Raw genomic sequence first — 21,695 nt, forward strand, 5'->3', positions numbered from 1 at the left:
TGTAATAGCTGTTTATTATTCCCTTGAGAAGATTAACCTTATGCTATTTAATCATTCTCCTATCACTGAATATTAGCGTGCTTGCAAAATTTCTACCTATGTGTGGTTTCGTATTTACAATGCTAAAGATGAGGATGCAAAATCTGCAAGTTGATGGCCTCGTCTAGGTTAATCATGAGTCTTAGCAACATGTCTGAGTGAATGTCATTTATCCATCCATCCAACCATCCATCCATCCATCCATCTATCCATCTATCCATCCATCTAGTCCTTCAGCTACATATGTTGCCCACTATCTAAGCAGATAAGCCGAGGCATGACCTGTTCAGATTTAGGGTTGGAGATGAGCTCCCTGGAAGCTGTGTGGAGGAGGAATGGGGAGCACCAGAAAACTGCAATGCTCACAAGCATGCTCTTCCTTACCATGTGGGCATAGGGGCTACAGAGCTTCTCTGTGAAGGGAAAGCCCTAAAGTTTGAGATAAGGCTCTGCCATTGTGTCCTTTCAGGTAGCCAAAGGACAGAGATTCTTCTAGGAATGAAGAAAGAGATCTTGGCAGGACTGTTGCATTTTGAGAAATAATGGGTTGGCCTGGAACATTCCTGACATCTTCCCTTTCTAGTACCTCTGCAAAGCTTGTCAGATTTGCAGAATTTCGGGTCCACAACAGTACAGAAGGAGAAGGCTTATTCCTCTCCCTTCCCCACAGCTGCCTCCTAAACAGATGCCAAATCTGGATGACAAGTAGGATCCTGGAGGCTGTTGTGACTAGAAGGAGATTGAATTCAGAGACACAAGACACTAGACAGTAGAAGGAGTCACCATAATATTCCACTTCTGGGCCTGGTTTCTTTGAGAGATTAGCTCACCCCTTGGAAACCTGCTAAAATGAATTAGATGGCATGGTAAGGAAACTGCTTTTGACTGTTCAACCAAGGAGTGGCTCATCCATCCCCAGAAGGTCAGGACTGGAAGGTTCTTTCTGCATCATCTAGTTCAGCCTACTCATTTTCAGATGAAGGAACTGAACCATGCTTTCTTTTTATTTAATACCTAAGACATAGGATGTTACCTGGCACATAGTAGGTACCTGATAAATATCGTTCAAAGAATAAAATTTGAGGCCAAATGGGGCAAAAGATGTTCTCACAACCACACATCAAATTCTCAGTGGAGCATTGGATGCCTGATGAAATTAAGATTAGTGCAAGTTTTGAATCTTTGGCCTGTTGATTCCGCACTGCTTGAAATTAAAGAAGTGTATCCACCATCAGAACAGAAGCTGCTTAGGCTCAAACAAGGTGCTTGCTGGGCAGTGTGGAGGAATTTCATTGATAGTCATATTCTGGAAGCTTTGGCATGGATAGAGAGGAAGTAGAGTAACATAGGATTGTGGTGTCCTCTGCCCTATTGCCTTTGTTATAGTCGAGTCAGTGGCTCATTCACCTGTTCCTAAGTCAGTGCATTTTCCTTCTTTCCTTGGCCTCCTAGAGAATTGGGATCAGCATGTGACCTTTGCCTGGAAGGGAGAATCCTGGTGCAGTATGCCTTCAACGCCTCATCCCCGATGCCCTGCGGCCCATCAGGACACTGGAGTCCTCGGGAAGCAGAAGGTAAGCCACCCTGGAAGCTCGTTTGCAAGTTGGGTGTGCAAAGAACAACTCTTTATGATTTTAATGGTCTTTCCCACGTACCATCTCATTTGATCTTGAGATTGCTCTGCAAAGCCAGTATTTTTATTTTATTTTTGTCTTTTTTCTAGCTTGATGGAGATAGAATTGACATACAACCTTGTGTAAGTTTAAGGTGCACAATGTGATGAGTTGATACACGTATATATTGCAAAGTGATTAACTCAATAGGATTAGTTAACACGCCCATCACCTCACACAATTACCTTTTAATTTTTTGCTGAGAACACAGAGATCCACTCTTTTAGCAACTTTCAGGTATACAGTGCATTACTGTTAACTATAGTCACCATGCTGTATATTAGAACTCCAGAATTTATTCATCGTGTAACTGGAAGTTTGTAACCTTTGCCCAACATCAAGTCCAGTATCCATACATTCATTCATTCAACAGATGTCCTTTGAGCACCTGCACTGTCCTAGGTATGTCATCCCACTTTTCATATGAGGAAACAAAGGCACTGAGATACGTGCTCAAAGCCACATGCCTGATAAAAACACGGTGTGTGTTTGTGTGTTTATGGATTCCTCCAGACCCCGACAGCCTGTGGGTACAAGCAAGGTCACCCTAGAATCAATACACATATTTGGGGGCTTCAAGGCATTGGTAGTCTTTGATTGTTCCTCTGTTATTTCTAGGAATACCTAGGACATTATCATATGTGTCACAACTTATTCTGGGTTTTTTTTGCCATTATCCTCCTTTTTGGGATCCATTTGTCAACAAGACACTTGAAGGAAGCGCTGGATGATTGCCACTGTTGTGGGCTCCTCCCATGCCACGCCCTTTCTTGCTCAGAGGTGGAGATGTCTCCCAGGCTTCCCGGGGGGTGGGGGGCAGCGATCTCTGTGCTCCCTCACAGTACCCTTCACTGCCAGATCCACTCGGTTTTCTACAGAAATGAAGGGAGTGCCTTTCGCCCAATGTTTTGCTGCACTGTCACTTGGCCCTGAGGCAAGGTTACTTGGAAATTAGGGAATCTCATGGAAAATTGCCTATCCAGTTCCCTTCTGCAGTCTCTCTTTCTCTAGGGTTCAGATCTAGTTCCTGAAGCCAGTCTGGCAGAGACCCCATGTTCTCCTCTCAGTTTTCCATCTCACCCTCCTTTGCCCTCAGATGCTTACACTCGGAGCCCCTCGCCCCTCTCCCTCTTGTTTCTCTGCAGGTCAGCTCATGCCAGCAGTCCCTGGGTGGGGACACTAGTCCATCAGAGGGAGCAGAATCTGGTTCCTCACTGAGGTTCAGTGAGAACTCCTCCGTTTTCCTGTATATTTTTAGAAAGAAGGTTGAAAAGAAAAAGCCATAGATAGAATAAAGCAAGGGAGAGGGATCAGAGAGGAAAGTGAAGGAGAAAAATGACAGTACTGTACTTTGTTGTCTTCTGAAGTAGCTTAAAATAAAAATGAGAGTTAAACTTGGGAACTCTAAACAAATTCATCTGGAATGTAAAGCAAGAGGGATGTCTGGGAGAAACCCTCAGTTCAGCCTCACAGAATCACAGTCTGTCAGACTCAGAAGGGATGCCTGGGGTCATCCAGCCCTAATCCCCACCCAGTGCAGGAATCCCCCTTGTGCCCTGCCTCACTGGGGCTCTCCTAGCACCAGCTCATGTATTTCCTTGGCCCACCTGTTCTAGCTCCAGTTGTTAGAAAGTTCTTCCTGAAATCTGCAAGCGTGACTTTTCCACCCAAACTGAACCCACCTTGGGTTCTCACAGAAGAAAGTGTGCGTCTCTTGCACCTGAAAACACTTTGTGTACAGGCAGAGGGTGATCCAGTCTCATCTATGACCACCATAGGAACATTGTGCCAGGCACTGTGCTGGGCCTGGGCACATGGACAAGGCAGAGTGGACCATCTAATAGGGGAGTCCGATGAGTAAATGGACGATTACGATCGGGTGTGCTGAGGCCCATGCTGATAGCAGTACAGATGCTGGGGGACCAGTAAGAAGGGGATCTTGCCCAGAACTGAGACTCAGGCTACCTGGGAAATGCCACCACTCCGGTGAGCAAGGTGCATTGGAGAATGTGAAAGAAGTTTGGTATATTGAGAGTGGTTGTTTTCTTAGGGTGATCTGGAGCTTATAGTGTTCCTGGAAACTTTTTAGGGTGTCCTCAAAGTCTGAAATTATTTTTGTAATAATGCTATGACATCATCTACCTTTTTCACTCTCATTCTCTCCTGAGAGTACAGTGGAGCTTTCCAGTGGCTGCATGGAGCGTGATGTTATTACTGCTCTGATAGCTAATGGAATGCACGCTTCTGTGTTCTTGTGTTTTGAAGTTTCTCAGTTTTAATTTACAATATGCTAACTACAAATAGGTACAACCTACATAAACAAAAGCTCTTCAGTAATGAGAGAACTTAAATGGGTTTGAGGCATGAAGAGCAAGATGTGAAGTGGGGAGAGGTTGGACTAGGTGAGAGATATATTAACCAGATGAAGATGGATTTGGAGTTAAACTGAGGGCAGTGGGAAACACCATGTGCCTTGGCAGGGGTCTGGGATGTGGTGAGATATGCATATGATAAAGATTGCTTGGGTGACTGTGGAGAAGAGATTTGGGGAGGAGCAGCTAGGTGGCTATGGCAGGAATCCAGGAGAGGGATGGTGGTGGCCTGGATGAGGCTGGCGGCGGTGAAGGTGGGGAGAAGACAATGGAATTGAGAGATATTTGAGAGGTAGAACCAACAGGGCTCTCCCCTGAGACTTCTCTGGCTAAAATCATCATAGTTTGTGCTACCACTTGTGAGAATGAAATAATTTCCAGACATCTCCCCACACCTCCATCCAATCCAACTGTCAATTGGTTAAGTCTGTTCCCGGTTTGTCCCTGACCCACTTAACACGTGATACGCAGAAGGGAGTTAAACTGGAAGCGCTGAGCTCCTTGGTTCCCTGAGCTGACTCAGGCCTCCAAGGAAACCCAGCTGCCCTGGGTTTTCCTTCAGGATATGTAAATTTAGTACATTCAGGCCAGGAAAAGACACTGTTCTTTTTTTAGAGCATCCTATTACAGGCTCTGTGATCCGTTTGGCTCAGACCCTTTTAATATCCTTGAAGAAATAAACTTTTCCATGAGCCAAACTCTGTAATTTATTTCTCAACTCATTTTCATCCTATTTGTCTTTGTGTGTTTAAGTTTTTGGACTTCCCAAACTAACATAAAACTCCTAGATCCATGAGCGATGCCAGACGTATCTTTAGGGGGAAAGAGCGTGGGGTTGGGGGAAGATGAAGAGGAATGGATCTTGGTCCCAGCCTGGCCATCAAGATGCTCCGTGCTCTTGAGTGATCTTCTCTGAAGATAGCATCTTATCCACAGAATGAATGTCCTTTCCAACTCTAATATTCCATGGAGTTGTAACTTCTTTATTTTAACTCCATATTAACAAGATGGAAGGTTCTTCATTTAACACATATTTATTGAATATCCACTATTTTTCATTAACTCCGTTTCATGAACTTCCAGTAAATAGTCACAGAAATTCTCACCATTGTCTACAGAAAGTGATTATCATCAAAAGAAACTGTGCTTTCCTATCTTGTTAGCAAAAACTATATTTCATAGATGAGTTTTTCCTGAGATATTCTATACCATGCTACACTTGTAGCCCAGTAATTATACAGTTAGATCTGACCGACTTATATCCCAATTAAGATCACTAATGCAAGCATGTAATATATTACAAGCATTGGATTTTCTATGAGAGATTAACAGATAGCACTAGCTGTTTTCATTTTTTCTTATGTGTGTGAGTCTTTTCCCCATTTTTCTGCCCAGAATATTTCAGGTGTACTGAAGTATTCACCTGGAAAAAACTTGGCACCAAGTTTTTATGACATATTTGTGTCAACAGCTGCAGTGTATAGACACAAAGATATGTAAGAGACATCTGTATAGATCTTTATAAATATAAATTTAAATCAGCATAAGTATGTATAAATATATTTCAGACACATATATGGCCCCATTTCTAGTGGACAGCTTATATAAACATGTACCTTTTCATGTAGTCACCATATATACAAAAGGATATGTGTTTATAATGCAGTAACAGTACTTTTGCACTTTTCATTCTTCCTTCCTTTCTTTCTTCCTTCATTCCTTTCTTCCCCCCTCCTTTCTCTCCTTCCTTCCTTTCCTTCTTCTCTTTCTTTCCTTTTTCTAGCCCTTCTCCCTTGCTCACCACCACACATCCAATCAATTTCCCTACTGTGTCCATTTTTCCTCCTTAGAGATTCTGATTTGTGCTCATCGCCCTTGATGTTCCTTTGTCCACAGTTGTGTATTGTCTGCATTAGTATAGCAGTTTCCTAACTGGTTTCATTGGACTAGAAGCTCCTTGTGGGCAGAGACCATGTCTGTAGAAACCTGTTTCCCCAGAGACTAGCCTAACACTGGACACAGACCAGGCAGTCAATAATTATTCTTTTGATGGATGGATGGATGGGTGGGTGGATAGATAGATAGATGGATGGGTCAATAGATAGATGGATGGAAAGCATTTGTGACTCTAAACAGTGGTTTTTCTAAAAGACAACTTTCACTTGTCTGCTTAAAATTCTTCAGTAGCTCCTCATCTGTCTCAGTATACAATTCTGTTTCCTTAACGTGACATATAAGACCCTTCATAATCTTGATTCTGCTTAGTTTGCCAGACTCATCATTTGCTGCTCTCCTGTTGTACTCAAAACTGTAGTCACTTTAGTTCACATCTTCTCTCAACTGTTTTCTTTGCTTAGAATATCTCCTCCTCCCAAGCTTTTCCTTGTTAATCCCTCTTTATGTTCAGATCAGAGCTAATACATTTGTGAGCATCTATGAAATATCTCATCCCATTTGAGTTTTACAGCACCCCTGTGAGGTAGGTATCATTACAGTAGGTGACACAATGAGAAGCTGTATAGCTGATGTTTTAACCCAACTTCCATTGCTTCAAAGCTTGGCATGCTGCCTGAACCAACAGTATCACATAATATTCTACTCCCCACCAGGGAATTGTTTAACCATCTGAGTCTCAGTTTCCTCTTCTGTAAAATGAGTTTCTTAAGATCTGCATCATAGACTCATTGCCAGGATGAGAAGAACTGAGGCATGTAACGTGCTTGGCCCAGTGCCTAGCACACGGAGGATGGTCAATTCATGAAGCCTGGTATGATTCAAGGGATTGCTGCATTGGTGATGGGTTGGACTCAATGACTCTTGAGGCTCCTTTTTTATAACTACAAGATTGTCTCTGACAACCAGACAAGCACAAGCTTTGCTAAGATTTCTATTCCTGTTTACTCACTTGAGCATAATGACCAGGCTCACCTTCCTGTCCTTTGGAAAGCATTTGGTCCCTCTGTTGATTAACAAGAAACCAGGGAGAAAGCATGAGCCAAACATATTTGTCATCTTTTCTCTCCTGTGGCTTCCCACCACTGACAAGGAAGGGAGAAAGATTGCTCCATCCCTTGCCAATTCCAGGAAAAGCCCATGGAGGGGGTGGAATGTTCACCTGGCACTCACCACAACACAGCAGGCTCTAATATTCCGTGGAACCTTAACTTCTTTTTTAACTCCATGTTAACAAAATAGAAGATTTGTCATTTAACAAATATTTATTGAAGGTGTACTATGTTCACTGTCTTTGGACCAGGCACTGTATTAAGCAAAGGCTATATGGCATTGAGTGAAACAGAGCTACAAAATCGAGACAAAAAGGAAAACTGTCTCACAGGATTTGGGTGACAATTAGATGAATAAATTAATGGCTAGAGAATGTATTTCATGTGTATTAAAATGCTGCCCTAAATAAAGCTTATTGGATGAATAAGTGATATATGTGTGCCAACAACCCACAAAATCAAGAGAGTCAAGAACTCATTGGGTTAGAGACTTGACAGGAAGAAAGGCGTCAGCTTAGGTAGGGCTCTTCTTTGTGCCTTAGACTTATACTACTGGTTGCTTCTAGCCAGCATTTGCTGTAAGTCATGAATGAACCTAGCTAAGGAGAGGTGGAGGGTATCTTGTAGTTATATCCATCTCTTCCGGTTCTAATGTTCATATCTAAAAAAATCTTTTGAATTTTCTTTATCCTCCTCTTCTTCTCTTCTCTTCTCCATCTCCACTTAGTGTCTTCTTTCTTCTCCTTTGGCTGGGCAGATGCAAGGGGATTGGAGGCATTTACTGCCTTCCCTGGAATAACTTTTCCACCAAAATGGCTTTCTAGTGTTCATGTTGTGGTGACTCCTGTTATGCTGTAACATTACCACAAATCCTTTTCAGACAAAGATTGCTTTTTCTCTTTTGCTTTAGAAATGTCCAGCATCCCCACCCCCCATCAACCACTGATGCTAAAGAAAAAAACAATAATGTGGCTAATAGGACAACTTGAGATCAGATGCTCCATCCTACCCACACCAGCTGAGCTGTATCTCTTGCTAGACTCCCTTAAACAAATTAGAGCCAATCGCTACATTGAGTCCTGATTACTTTTTTCAGCAGTGCAAAGGAGAGCTCTCTGAGGGTCTAGGACTAATGATCTCAGCAGAGAAAAATTCAGAAGTCGCTGCAGGCTGATCAGTGGGGATGAGGCATCGTCTCCCTGGGGAAAGGGTAGAAGAATCCCTCCTTCCTTCTCCTCCCTCCTCACACAACCCTCCCCTTCCTGAGTCAGACTGGACAGAGCTCTGAGAAGCTCAGTGGTATGGAATGACCTCATGAGGAGAAGAGGAGGAGGAGAGATAAGATGGCTCCAGGGCTGCCTTCCAGCTCTGTCATTCATGGTTCTAGACAGTTTCCTCCCGGAATCCTCAGTCCAAGGGGCAGAAGCCGTCTGTGCTCACCTCCTCTTTGGTGGAAGTTTCTGTCCCTCCTGTCATTCCAAGCAAGTTGTACCAAAGGCACTACCACAGGAATGCTAGTTTGTTTCAGTGACTCCTGCATCTGATAGGGAGAACAAAGAGTACGAACTTCAGGATGAGACAAAAGTGGTTCTAATGCTGACCTTTACACTTCAAGCTGTGAGACTGTGATCAGTTCACTCCACATTTCTGAGCCTTAGCTGCCTCACCTCTGAAATGAGTTTTTGCAAGAATTAAACAAGTTCAGGGCTCATAGTGGCGGTTTAGCATATGTGTGCCCTTCCTTCTTTTCGTCTGAGGCAGCAAAGCCTACAAGTGGGAGATTAGGAAGGAAAGTTTGGGCATTAACTCAATAGTAAGACACTTACTTGAATGTAGTTTTGACCAAATGTCTGGTGATTCATCCAAGATCTGGATAGCAAGGGTGGGGACAAGCTGAGTGCTGTGTATACAGTAGATTCGCTAAGACATCAAGAATCTTTCCTCTCTTTTTCCCCTCTGAGTTTTAGTCAGGCCAAGCTTTTCTAGGGTCTACAGGAAACTGAGGATCAGACTGAAGGTCTTTCAGGAGCTCATGTCCTCATCTCTTCTCTATAGGTCATCCAGATGTTGAACAGCCCTGTAAGTCCAGTGTCCGCACCTGGAGCCCAAATTCAGCTGTCAACCCACACACGGTCCCTCCAGCCTGCCCTGAGCCACAAGGCTGCTACCTTGAACTGGAATTCCGCTACCCATTGATCCCTGAGTCTTTGACCATCTGGGTGACCTTTGTCTCCACTGACTGGGACTCTAGTGGGGCTGTCAATGACATCAAACTGTTGACTATCAGTGGGAAGAACATCTCCCTGGGCCCTCAAAACGTCTTCTGTGATGTCCCACTGACCATCAAAGTGCGGGATGTGGGCGAGGAGGTGTATGGCATCCAGATATACACGTTGGATGAGCACCTGGAGATTGATGCAGCCATGTTGACCTCCATCCCAGACAGCCCTCTCTGCCTAAAGTGTAAGCCCCTGCAGTACAAAGTGGTTCGGGACCCTCCTCTCCAGGCGGATGTGGCCTCCATCCTACACCTCAACAGAAGATTCACAGACATGTAAGTGCACTCTCTGGAGAGGGAGATGATCCCATGGGTGGGCTATAGAAGGGTTTAAGGAGGGTAAGACAGGCCTGAACTGGAAGAAGGTTCATCACAGCCAGACTCACTTCTAGGGATTTGTAACCTGACATTAGGTGTAGAGTTGTCTTAACAAGGCAGAGTTGATATTGTGGGAAGAGCAGTGGACAAGGAACCAGGAGGCTTGGATTTTGGTGACAACTCTAATGTATGACTCTGTGTCATGACCTGTCTAAAGCTTAGTCTTTCCAACAGTAAAATGAACGAGGTTGGATGAGATTAGCAATGAGAAAGTCATTTGTTACTAATGAAAGTGAAAGAACTGAAATTTGCTAATGATTTCCTTTTTATATTAAACTGAAGAAGATTCATGCATTGTGATTGCTTTTTCAGTGAATGAGAAGGGGTGAGGTCATAGCAGGTTGGCTGGGAATTGAGTATGTTTCTGGGTATTTGCCTGAGACAGTTGCTGGGAGGTGAACATCACCAGTCACGGTTCTTGTTTTGGTTTCCTTTCTGTGGTAGAAGAGAAGTTCAAACCCATTTGATCCTTAAGGGCCCTGACAGCTCTAGAGCTCTATGATTCTTTTGAATATTAACTGCTTTTAAGTGCCTGTCCTTAATATTCAATTCTCAAGCCACCTCTCTTTTCACCTCTTCCTCAAACATCCTCAGGATTTGTTTTATGAGAGAAGCCACCTTATAATGAAGTCACTAGTGTTTTTCCTATATGCCAGACAATGAGCTAAGGTCTTTGCGTCTCTTACTACTTTCATCCTCTCCACAACCACAGCCTTATTATCTTCTCATTTTGCAAAGGAAACTGCAGGTAGGAGTTGTGAAGTCATGTATCCAAAATCACACAGTTAGGAAGTGGTGAGGTCAGGATTGGAATTCTGTCCTGACTCCTAATTCAGCACACTTAACCAGTATTCAATTAAAGATGTGACTCCAACTTTTGCTTTAAGCTAACAAGTGAAGGAACCGTAGTCATCTAATTTGGGTACCGAGAGTCTATGAAGTCAATCACCAAAGATTTTTGAACATCTACTGTGTGCAACAGACATCAGTAGGGAACATTCTGAGTATTCAGAAGAACACTAGCTCAGAGTCAGACATCTTGTGTCTAGTCCCAACCAGTCCACTTACTAATGTTAAATCAATCAGTCAATCTCTTTGAGCCTCAGTTTCATCTTCTGTGTGATGAAAATGTTGAAGTCAATGCTTCTATGGCCTTTTGTGGCTCTTTCTTAGGTTCGAAGATTATATAAGACACAGTCTCTGCTCTGTCTGCTTGAAGATATTCACTGAGCCAATCGTTAATAGAAACCAAGTTCTGGAGGAAACTTTTAATCTTTTTAAGAGACAGAACCACTTTCAAACACTTTACCAGCACTTCCTTTTACATGCCAGCAATTAACGTGCACATCACAAGCAAAGCCTTTCCCGTTCATTGACATAGAGATGAAGAACATCTGTCTAAGAACTCAGAGGGAGCACTTGGTTTGTATTTGAGAATGTACTTAAAATATTAAGGATCATCTTGCCTTGAAAATATTCCATAACCCTGTCTCTTCCGTCTCCTCACTTGTCTAGAGGGGTAAAGTTCTATAAATATGCATCCACTTAAAATTTCTTCATAAAACAATGGAGAGAAGAAAGAATAGCTGTCTTAAAACCTCAGTATAAACACAGCTTTCAGTTTTTGCCCTGAGTTTTGAGCCTGTGGGAGCTGACATGGGTTGATAAGTGTGGAATGGCGGAAAGAAAACTGAAGCAGCAAAATCATTCTGACTTCTAGTCTCAGTTAAGTGCTAACTAGCTCTATGATCTTAGGCTGGTCATAGGGTAACTTAGGCTGGTTACCCCTTCTGGTCTTCAGAAGCCTCCAATTTACAGGGAGGAGGTTTCACTATATTCGTGGTTCTCAAACTCAGTTGCATATTATGAAATCTTGGGGCATTTTGAAATCCCCTGTGTCTCACTTACATCCCCTCCCCTGTCCCCAACAGGTATTGGTTTTGTTTGTAAGGATAAGACCTGACCTTTAGGACTTTTAAAATCTCACTGGGTAATTATAACCTGCAGCCAAGTTTAAGAACCACTGCACTAAATCAAGATCTTGAAGTGGGGCCCCTGACCAGCAGCATCAACATCAACTGGGTATGTAGAAAGGCCAGGTTCTTAGGCCCCAGCCCAGATGACTGAATCAGAAACTGAGTGCAGGACCTCTCCAGATGACTCTGGTGCTGGTTAAAGTTTAATAGCCACTGCTCTAAAATGTCTCAGGCCCAGGAATCTCCAAGTTCTCTTACACTCATATGACTACTCATTCAATTTGCAAATTGGGAACATTCTATGTGCCAGAGTGTGTCCTGGGAACTGGAGGTTTCAGGGATGACTCAGACCCGGTCCCTTTCCTGTAGACACACTTTAGTGCTGAAGGCCTTAACCGCTTGATGAAAAAACCAAGTCCTGTGCCAATTTGCTTCCAAAACCACCGCTATTCCGGTCCATGCCTTTATGTACCATTTGTTCTTTCATTCACTCAGCAAGTATTTCTCTAGTCCTCACTATGTGACAGGCACAAGGGGTATATGGAGGGCTTCACTAGGCTTCCTCTTGGTCTTTCTTGAGTCCCAGGGAATTTATTGGAGACCTGGGCTGGGCTGGCTTCTACTTTCTGACCTGAATGTTCTCTGAGAATCTCAAGAAAGTAAAACATCATTCCAAGTCAACCTACCACTTCAACTCCTTTATCTCTTGGTAATTGGAGTTCTGAACTCCAACGCAAATACCTCTTTGTGTGTGTGTGTATGTGCATGTGTGTGTATTTTGCTACTTTCACATTTTTTCCATATCAAATAAATTGGCTCTTGTACAAGTTCTAAATAAAGACTGTTTTGGAGAAAAAGAGGAGAGAGAAAAAATGCTTTCTTTTTCTTCCCTGACTCAACCCATTACATGATCCCCTTTGACCGTTGTCTTCATTTTTTTCTCTCAACAAAAATATTTATTCTTTCTGTTATCTATACTGAAGATAGTTTTCCAAGGTATGACATTGATGAAGGGAGAGGCTTCTGTGCTTACCCCATAGATGCTTTTAGTAGACTGATTACTTTTGGCCAGGACAATGAAGAAATATGAAACATCTCCCATAAGTGGAAACCCCTCCATTGAACGCGAACTGACACCAGCAGAGGGAAAGGGGACCAGCGCTGACTCTGCTACTAACTCACCATGTGACATTAAGACACACTGTCACCTTTTGGGCCTTCAGTTTCCATAGCTGTAAAATGAGGGATTGACATGTTAAGCTCTTCTCTGTGGATAGATGTTGTTCTTAGGTGACAGGTGTGTCATTCACTTTTTTGTGGTAAAAGGGACTCAGCAGAGATTGTCTGTAAGAATCAGTACACAGAGGGGACCTCACTGGTTCTGGATGTCCTAGTGAAATGTGCAGTGTGTAGGTAATAATAATAACAACCATTTATGTACTGAGTATTTACTCTGTTTTAAGTGCCTTACGAATACTTAAGAGGCAGATGAAGCTCAGAGAAAAAGCTAAAGCTCAGAGAAGTAGCTTATCTGAACTCATACAGCTGGTAATGGCAGAGCCAGGTTTAAAACCCAGGTCTAATTCCAAATTCCACTTTCCTAACCACAACACCACACTAGCTCCTGTCACGATGATCCAAAGGCATAATTTTAGAGTTCAGACATGCATCTCAGCTGGCCATAATTCTAGATACACAAGTAGAAGGCAGGATTACAGCTCCCAGACCACTAGCCCACCATCAACTCCTGTGACCCACTCTTGGGATCCAGCAACACAAGTTATACAGCCAGCCTTTATGCATCTGACTGGGAAGAAAGAGCAGGGAAGATTCCATTTCTTAACTTAACTGTCAGATGCCTTTGCACTGGGCACCATGCTCCTTGTGCCTGCATAGATTCTTCAGATTTCTCTAAGAAGTGAAGACTCTGGACAAAGCTAAGCCTTTTTTTTTTTTTTTTTTTTGGCTTAGAGGAAGTGAGATATAAAGCAAACCAGGAACACTGAACAGCTCACTCTCATTATTCATCTACTCACCTGCCACCCATCCATCATCAATTGGTTCAGCAAATAGTTACTGGGTATCCATTAAATGCCAAGCGCCATGTTTGGAAGTGGTGATGCAGTGGTGCCAGGACAGGCATAGAATCTGCCCTCATGGTGCTCACACTCTATGGGAAGAGAAAGAGTTAGGCAAGCAGCATCAGTGCAGTATAGTAATGCCCTGAGGGGAGAAGTGAGGACAGAGAGTCAGAGGCCTCTAATTCAGACTTGGAAGAATTGAGACTTAATTGAGGAATATAAACTTCCTGAGGACTGGATTGTTTTTCCCTGTTTGTCTGCTGGTGCATTCCAAGAGCCTAGAACAATTCCAGGCACAAAGTAGTTATTAATAAATATTTTTCAATGGCTCTTGAATGAAGAATGGGACAGAGTTTGGCAGTTGAAGAGAAATGAAGAAGCTATTATTTACTAAGCATCCACTGCGTGTCAAGCACTTACTAAGGGCTTTACTTAGATAATCTCATTGGATTTAATCTGCACAACAACCCCACAAGCTAGGTGATTTTATCCCCAGATTACAGATGAGGACCTGAAACGCAAGAGTTTACACAGCTATCAAGCAGCGTAGCTGGCGTTTGTACATAGATCCATCAACTCCAAAGCTGGTACTCTTAGTAATTTATTTTCTAGTCTAACAAATATGTTTCTGTTGCCTACTTTGTTTGTGCCTCTCTCTTCTTAGGATCTTAGATTTAGAGCTGGAAATAACTTAGGAGTCATGGCTCCCAAATGGCTTGTTTGCGTATCTGATTAACTAATCTATTGATTCTTCTCTCACATTCGGACCTGTTCAGCTGCCAACACAATCTCTGTCTATTTTACCTCACCTCCTTGGTATTCTCAATATAATTCTTGGGGGAAATGAATAAACCTAAGGAAAGGATACATTCATTTGATGTGGGTTGGAAATTCTTGTGAATGTGAGTCCAAATTTTACAAATCAGATTCCAAATATCCTCCTCTGGACTCCACATGCTCAGAACCCCCATCAATCAGCTCAAAAACTTGAGTTCATTCATCAGTTCATTCGCTCAGCAAATACTTGTGGATTCCCACCATGAACCCAATTACTTTCTAGGCACTAAGGATGCAGTAGTGAAAACAGCAGAAAAGGTCCTTATTCTCATGGATTCCTACAATGTAGTTGGAAGAGACAAACCAGAAACAATTGCTTAATATCCCAGTTGAGTAAGATTTGGTGATTTTAGATAGGTAGTCAGAGGAGGCCTCTCGGATGAGGTGACATTTGAACAGAGACCGGAAGTATCTCCTAGTGACTCATAATAAAGGCTAGCTGGGCTGCCATCGTTGAAATCCTACCCTATTTGGAACATGGATGTCTTACAACATGATCCTTGGTACTTTTCTTATATTGTCTTATATTCAATTGCACTTGTGTTGTTTTCTCTCACCTGGTTCAGATTCTTATGTTCAAAATTTAGCACGCTCACAAGTAACAGAATCAGGGATCTGTGAATGCCTGTTGAATGAATAAATGAAGAATGAGCAGTAGCACAAAGTGGAACCTCTCAGAAGATGGGTCTCTTACTTCCAGATCTTAGCCATAACACTGGCATGTGATGCCATTATTAAGCATCAGAGGATTGGGAAAGTTTAGCCCAAGTCATAGCCAACTGCAGGCATAGGTGGCTCTTTAATACTCTTTCTATGGTTCTCAAGCTGAGTCACCACTTCATTTTTTTTCTTAGCCACATTTCTTTTCCTGGCTCTTTCTGTATGTCACCTAGTCATCCATTTTTTATTCTCGTATGTCTTCATTTATTAATTCACGTATCAACCAAATACTGAAGATCTAATGTAGTTATGTTCAGTAATACTTGCTGTTTCACTTAAATATTAAGTGTCTGTTCTGTGCCATGCACTGTGCTGGAGCTAGGAATACGGCCCTGATCCCTGGCCTCATGAGCACACAGTTTAAGGGGGAAACAAGCAAGGAATCAGGTGATCATCTTGCAGCATGAAAAGTGCTATAATGTGAAGAGCACGGGAAGCTGTGAGAAAACAGAAAGGGTGTCTAATCCAGCCTAAGGTGGCTAAGGGAAGTTTCTTGGAAGAAGTTATGTCTAAGCTGAGACCTAAGGGTTGAATAAGAGTTGATCGTTGAAGAGGTTTGTCACAGTATGGATGATTGAAAGTGGATGCTCAGCTTGGCAAAAAGCCATGGTAGGCGTCCCACATATAAAGTAGAGGAAGATGGGCACGGATGTTAGCTCAGGGCCAACCTTCCTCAGAAAAACGAGGAGGATTGGCAGCAGTTAGCTCAGGGCTTTTCTTCCTCAAAAAGAAAGAAAGAAAGAAAGAAAGAAAGTGGATGCTCAGCAAACACTGATAAATGAATGGATGAGTAAACAATGAATGAATGAATGAACCAATGTACCATACTTCGTGGCAGAAGTGCATGTTCAATCACAGTTCAAATGTAGAGCATTGAGGGAGGAAATGTATTAATCTAGGCTATCTCTCCACTTTGGTTCTTAAATCTGCTTTATTCTTTTTAGCTGCTGTATAGTATTCCATAATATGAACGTGCTACAGGTTATTTAGCCATGCCTCAAATGCTGGGTATCTAGGTTATTGCATACATTTTTCTATTGCAAACAAATGTTGCATTGAGCACTCTTGGATAAACCTCCTTGTGGGCACTTATGAGCATTTCTCTAGGGTTGATACTGAGAAATAGAATTGTTGGGTCATGAGCTATGGGGCTTTTTTATTTTAATGGATACAACCTATGGCATTCAGAGAGGGTGAACTAACTCACACCCTACCAGCTGTATATGGCAGGACCTGCTGGTCCACATCATCACTACTACTTGACAAAATGAAAGTGCTTTGTCTTTGCCCATTTAATGGGTAAAACTTGACTTCTCATTGATGATCTCTGATTGAACATCTTGAGCGAGCATCTTTTTAAATATTTACTGGCTACTTATGTTTCCTCCTCTGTGATTGTCTATTAATATCTTTACATTATGTCTAGTTGTTAATCTTATCACACCTCAGTTTTACCATGTGTTAAGTTGGAATTTTAATGTCAGCCCTCCTGCATATCCATAAATGTTATTAGAATCTAGGGTGAAACAGGTGGTCAAGGGGGAAATAACATTTATGAAGAAGTTACTCTTAGTAATCATTTATACATTGATATATTTATCAAATGCAAATTTAGTGTCCTCCTTGGCTGGAAACCATACTACATTCTGAAGATGCGGTGAGTAACAAAAAACAACCCAGTTTATCCCTCAGGGGAGCCTAAGTTTAGTCACCATGATATGTCAACCACCATCACATATGCAGGTAGCATCTACTAATAGTAGAATTCACATTACTACTAATAATAACTACCATGTAGTGAATACTACATATTTGCTCAGTATTTTTTATAAGCCTATTGATGAGGTACGGGTATCAGTATGCCTTATTTTTAGATAAGGAAGCCGATACTTAAAGAGGTAAAGTTGTTCATTTAAGGTCCCATAGTCAGTAGATGCTAGAGTCAAGTTTTACGTCTGCCTGCCTGACCCCGAAGGGTGTGCCTGGCACGCTAGAGAGCATAATCATTGTTATGACAGGCAAAGGATGAAGTGGCATCCTGATGGATGGAGAAAGTAGATGTTAAAACTAGCTTTTCTTATTTCCAAGAAGCAATAGAATAAACATACAGAAGAGAAGAGAACACACTTTTTAATTTGTTTTTTGAACATTTAAGTAGCTGAGGAGGAAGAGTCTTGACAAAATGTGGACATTAACCTGTTCCTGAAATGCATGCTCCAGGGGTGACCCTTTCCTGAGGAGGCCTTCTCCCATGCCTGCCCAACGTTCCTGCATTCTGATGCTCTGCCCGCCAGCACAGATGAGCAGCATCAGGAGTGAGGGCTGTTTCTCCAAGCCCAGAATGAATACCTCTGTTCCTAGCCCAGGCTAGCAGGATGCATAGTCAGCACAATCTTACTCTATTTCTAGAAGCTGGGCATCTCTACCTACAACTCCCTCTCATCAGCCTTAGGCCAAGTACCTCTCAGAATGAAATACGGGTTCTAGGAATATTAGGATAAGCAAAAGAGTTTACCAAAATCAATAGATCTCCAGGGTCAGCAGCAACCATACAAGTGCTGACTATCTCCAAGTACCTTCGTGATTTTGAAAGCTTGAAGGGCCCCTCTTTGGCACGAACACCACTGAAATCAGTTATCCAAGTTTCTGTGGATCAGTATGATACACGACTGGGGCTTTAAAGTGAGTGGGCCATTACAGCATCTCTTCTACAGATCTTAAATAAGACCCACAGAAGTTAAATTATGGGCCAAAAGCTCCGTTGATAAATTTATTCATTCCATCAGTCAGTCATTTAAAAGCAACTGCTGACCGCATGTCAGTCTCCATGCTGGCACTGTAATTCTGAATCTTATAATGGCATAGGAAGACTGTACTGAATAATAGCCCAACTAAAAATATGATTATAAACTGAAGGCTATTATTACAAGAGTTTATAATAGAGCATAATTTCCCCTAAATTAAGGGTGAAGATATATAAGACAAGACTGGAGAGGTAAGCAAGGGCCAGATTATGAAGACGTTGTGGCCCATGTCATGGGATTGGACTTACTCATAGGAAAGTAGAGGAGTAAACCAATCAGATTTGTGTTTTTATACAATTGCTCTGAGTGCTCTGTGAAGAAAGGACTGAGAAAGAGTGAGAAAGATCATTTAGGGGTTATTGCTAAAATCCAGACCAGAAATTATGATTATTTGCATAGAGAAGTGCATGAATTGGAGGTATCTTTCAAAGAAGGAATCAACAGGACTTGGCAATGTATTGGATGCAAGGGTTTTAAGAAGGAGCTGTCCAGGGACTCCCAAGTTTCGAGTTTGAGTATTTGGAAGGAAGGAAATGTTATTTTCTGAAATGGAGGAATAGATTTTAATTTAGTTTTTTATTAGAGGGTGGGGAAGATCAAGAGTTCCTTTGGAAAACAATGAGTTAGTGAAATCAGGTTGCAATGGGTGTCCAGATGTCACCTACTTCTTTGTTCTTTTGCTACTTGCCCTGGGGGTAGGTAGCATGGGCTGGGCTTAGTTGTGTGGTTCCAATTCCTGATTTTTAAGAAAACAAATAATGAACAGGAAAGAGAAGGAAAATAACAGCCGTCAGAGTAATTACAGATGTGGGAAGGTTGGAGGAATTTATCTCACACTGGGCATTGGCAAGAGGAGTGGACAAAATCCATTCAGTCTGTGCTCCGAGACGATGAAAATCCTTAGGACAGGTCTTGGTGGGTGTATGTTGTGTCTGCTAAAACAGGAACCTCAGACATTACTTTAGAGATGCTGAATTTGGAATCAGGAGATCTGATTCCCAGGCCAGCACATGACTGCCTTGCTGTGTGACCCTGACCAGTTCCTTCAGTAGTTTGAACCTCAGCATCTTCTTCTGGAAAATGTGGGTGATGACTCCTGTCCATATAGTCTCACATGGGGTGTCCTAAAAAACTAATGAGATAATGGACTTGCAAGAATATGATGCAATCTGGGGAACTATAAAGATTTAAATGTTCAAGATTCTTTCTATTGTTTGGTTTTCATTAGGCTTGTTCTTGGCTAGGGCCAAGCCAGAGAGCATGTGTGAAAGGCAGACACAGACACGCAGACACACACATGAAACAGTTTCCCATTAAACTCTAACCAGAGTTGCTATGGTTCAGTGTTGGATTAGAAGAAAGAAAAGATAAATTGCACTTTAATTTCTGTAGCTGCGCTAAAGAGAGAAAGAGAAAGCCCAGCAAAGTGCTGGCCTTGGAACCAGGAAGCATGGATTCCAGGCCTGTTTTGAAATTTTCCTGTGTCCCTGGTCCGTGACTCCCCATCTGTGGGCCCAAGTTCCCTTTCTATAAAATGAAGACATATGTAGATGACTCTGAAGGTCATTTTCAGCTCTGACATTCTGTTCAGACCTTCCGTGAGATCTCACCTGCACTGAGTGTGTCTAATTCTGTATGGGTGGAGGGAGCAGTTTACATTCATATTGGCGATAAGTCTGGACTGTGAGTTCAGAGATTGGCCGTCTCTAAAGAAAGCCTTCCAGGCATGCTGGGACTCTCAAAGCCATCTCCTTAACACACATTTTGTTTCTTAGGCTTTCCTAGCTCTCCCTTTGGGATAATTTCAGAATGTATTGGTGCATTTTTCCTGTTCAGTGGCATTTTGATATGACAGTGAGATATTAGAGGTGGGGACTCAGTGGTATTTGCCGCATTATCCTCAGCCTCTTGTGCAAGGCCAGGCATCAAGTAGCTAGTCAATAAATGTAGGTAAATGAATGCGTGCATACATAATGAATGAATAAGTAAATCCTGTGGCAGATCAATAAGTGGTCAGAATTCATGACCATACAGATGACATCTGGTATATTGGAGTCCTTTCCTGTAACTTCTAAGATGGATTATTTTTTATCAGAGAATTGAAAGGACAAAAGAGAATCTTACAACACAGTCCCTTCTCTTCTTGGGGCCTCAATTTCCTTATCCTTAAAGTGAAGGGATTGGGCCAGATGATGTCAATCAGTCTTTTATTCATTCAACAGGAATTTATTTAGCACTGTCTTTGTAATGGGTGTTCTGTGCTAGGCAGTGGAGATTAATAAACCAGGCAGTATGGGAGTCCCAGTCCTCTAAGAGCTGCATCTCATTAATATGAGAAGTGAACAAATAAATAAATGGTAACAAAACAGTGAGAAAGTGTTACCAGACAGAGTGAGTCCACCCTTGGCAAGTTAATCAAACTACACCAGAAGTAGTTGTCACACAAAGCCGAATTTTATTCGCACCATGCAGCAAAGAAAATGGAGACCATATGGAATAATTTCACAAAGCTATGACTCCCTGAGCATGGGGAGGTGGGTACCTTTACTTGGTGTTAGGAATGAATATTCAAAGGGGAAGTTTCATCATTGCATGTAGAGGTGAGTATAAGCTTGCACGTGTGTGGTTTGAAAACATGTTTTTTTCTGTTTTTTATTAATGTTATGATAGATTACAACCTTGTGAGATTTCAGTTGTACATTTTTGTTAGTCATGTTGTGGGTACACCACTTCCCCCTCTGTGCCCTCCCCCCACCCCCCCTTTTCCCTGGTAACCACCGATCAGATCTCCATATCAATATACTAAATTCCACCTATGAGTGGAGTCATATAGAGTTCGTCTTTGTCTGACTGGCTTATTTCCCTTAACATAATACCCTCGAGGTCCATCCACGTTGTTGTGAATGGGCCAATTTTGTCTTTTTTTATGGCTGAGTAGTATTCCATTGTGTATATATACCACATCTTCTTTATCCAATCATCAGTTTCTGGGCATGTAGGCTGGTTCCACGTCTTGGCTATTGTAAATAATGCTGCGATGAACATAGGGGTGCAACAGACTCTTGAGATTTCTGATATCAGGTTCTTAGGATAGATACCCAGTAATGGGATGGCTGGGTCATAGGGTATTTCTATTTTTAACTTTTTGAGAAATCTCCATACTGTTTTCCATAGTGGTTGTACCAGTTTGCATTCCCACCAACAGTGTATGAGGGTTCCTTTTTCTCCACAACCTCTCCAACATTTGTCACTCTTGGTTTTGGATGTTTTTGCCAATCTAACGGGGGTAAGGTGATATCTTAGTGTAGTTTTGATTTGCATTTCCCTGATGATTAGCGATGATGAACATCTTTTCATGTGTCTATTGGCCATATTCATATCTTCTTTTGAGAAATGTCTGTTCATGTCCTCTGCCCATTTTTTGATCGGGTTGTTTGTTTTTTTGCTAAGGCGTGTGAGTTCTTTGTATATTATGGAGATTAACCCTTTGTCGGATAAGTGGCTTGTGAATATTTTTTCCCAATTAGTGAGC

General features: G+C 42.2%; 1 protein-coding gene across 1 annotated transcript in view; it reads left to right on the top strand.

The window, feature by feature from the left end:
* Positions 1-21,695, top strand: part of PAPPA (pappalysin 1) — a 236,698-nt gene that overhangs the window by 70,237 nt on the left and 144,766 nt on the right. The window contains exons 6-7 of the mRNA XM_070596239.1: positions 1,492-1,613; positions 9,145-9,643. Coding sequence (XP_070452340.1) covers positions 1,492-1,613; positions 9,145-9,643 — 621 coding nt within the window. The remainder of the gene's footprint in view (positions 1-1,491; positions 1,614-9,144; positions 9,644-21,695) is intronic.

The sequence above is a fragment of the Equus przewalskii genome, chromosome 26, assembly GCF_037783145.1.
Source record: "Equus przewalskii isolate Varuska chromosome 26, EquPr2, whole genome shotgun sequence".
NCBI lineage: Eukaryota > Metazoa > Chordata > Mammalia > Perissodactyla > Equidae > Equus > Equus przewalskii.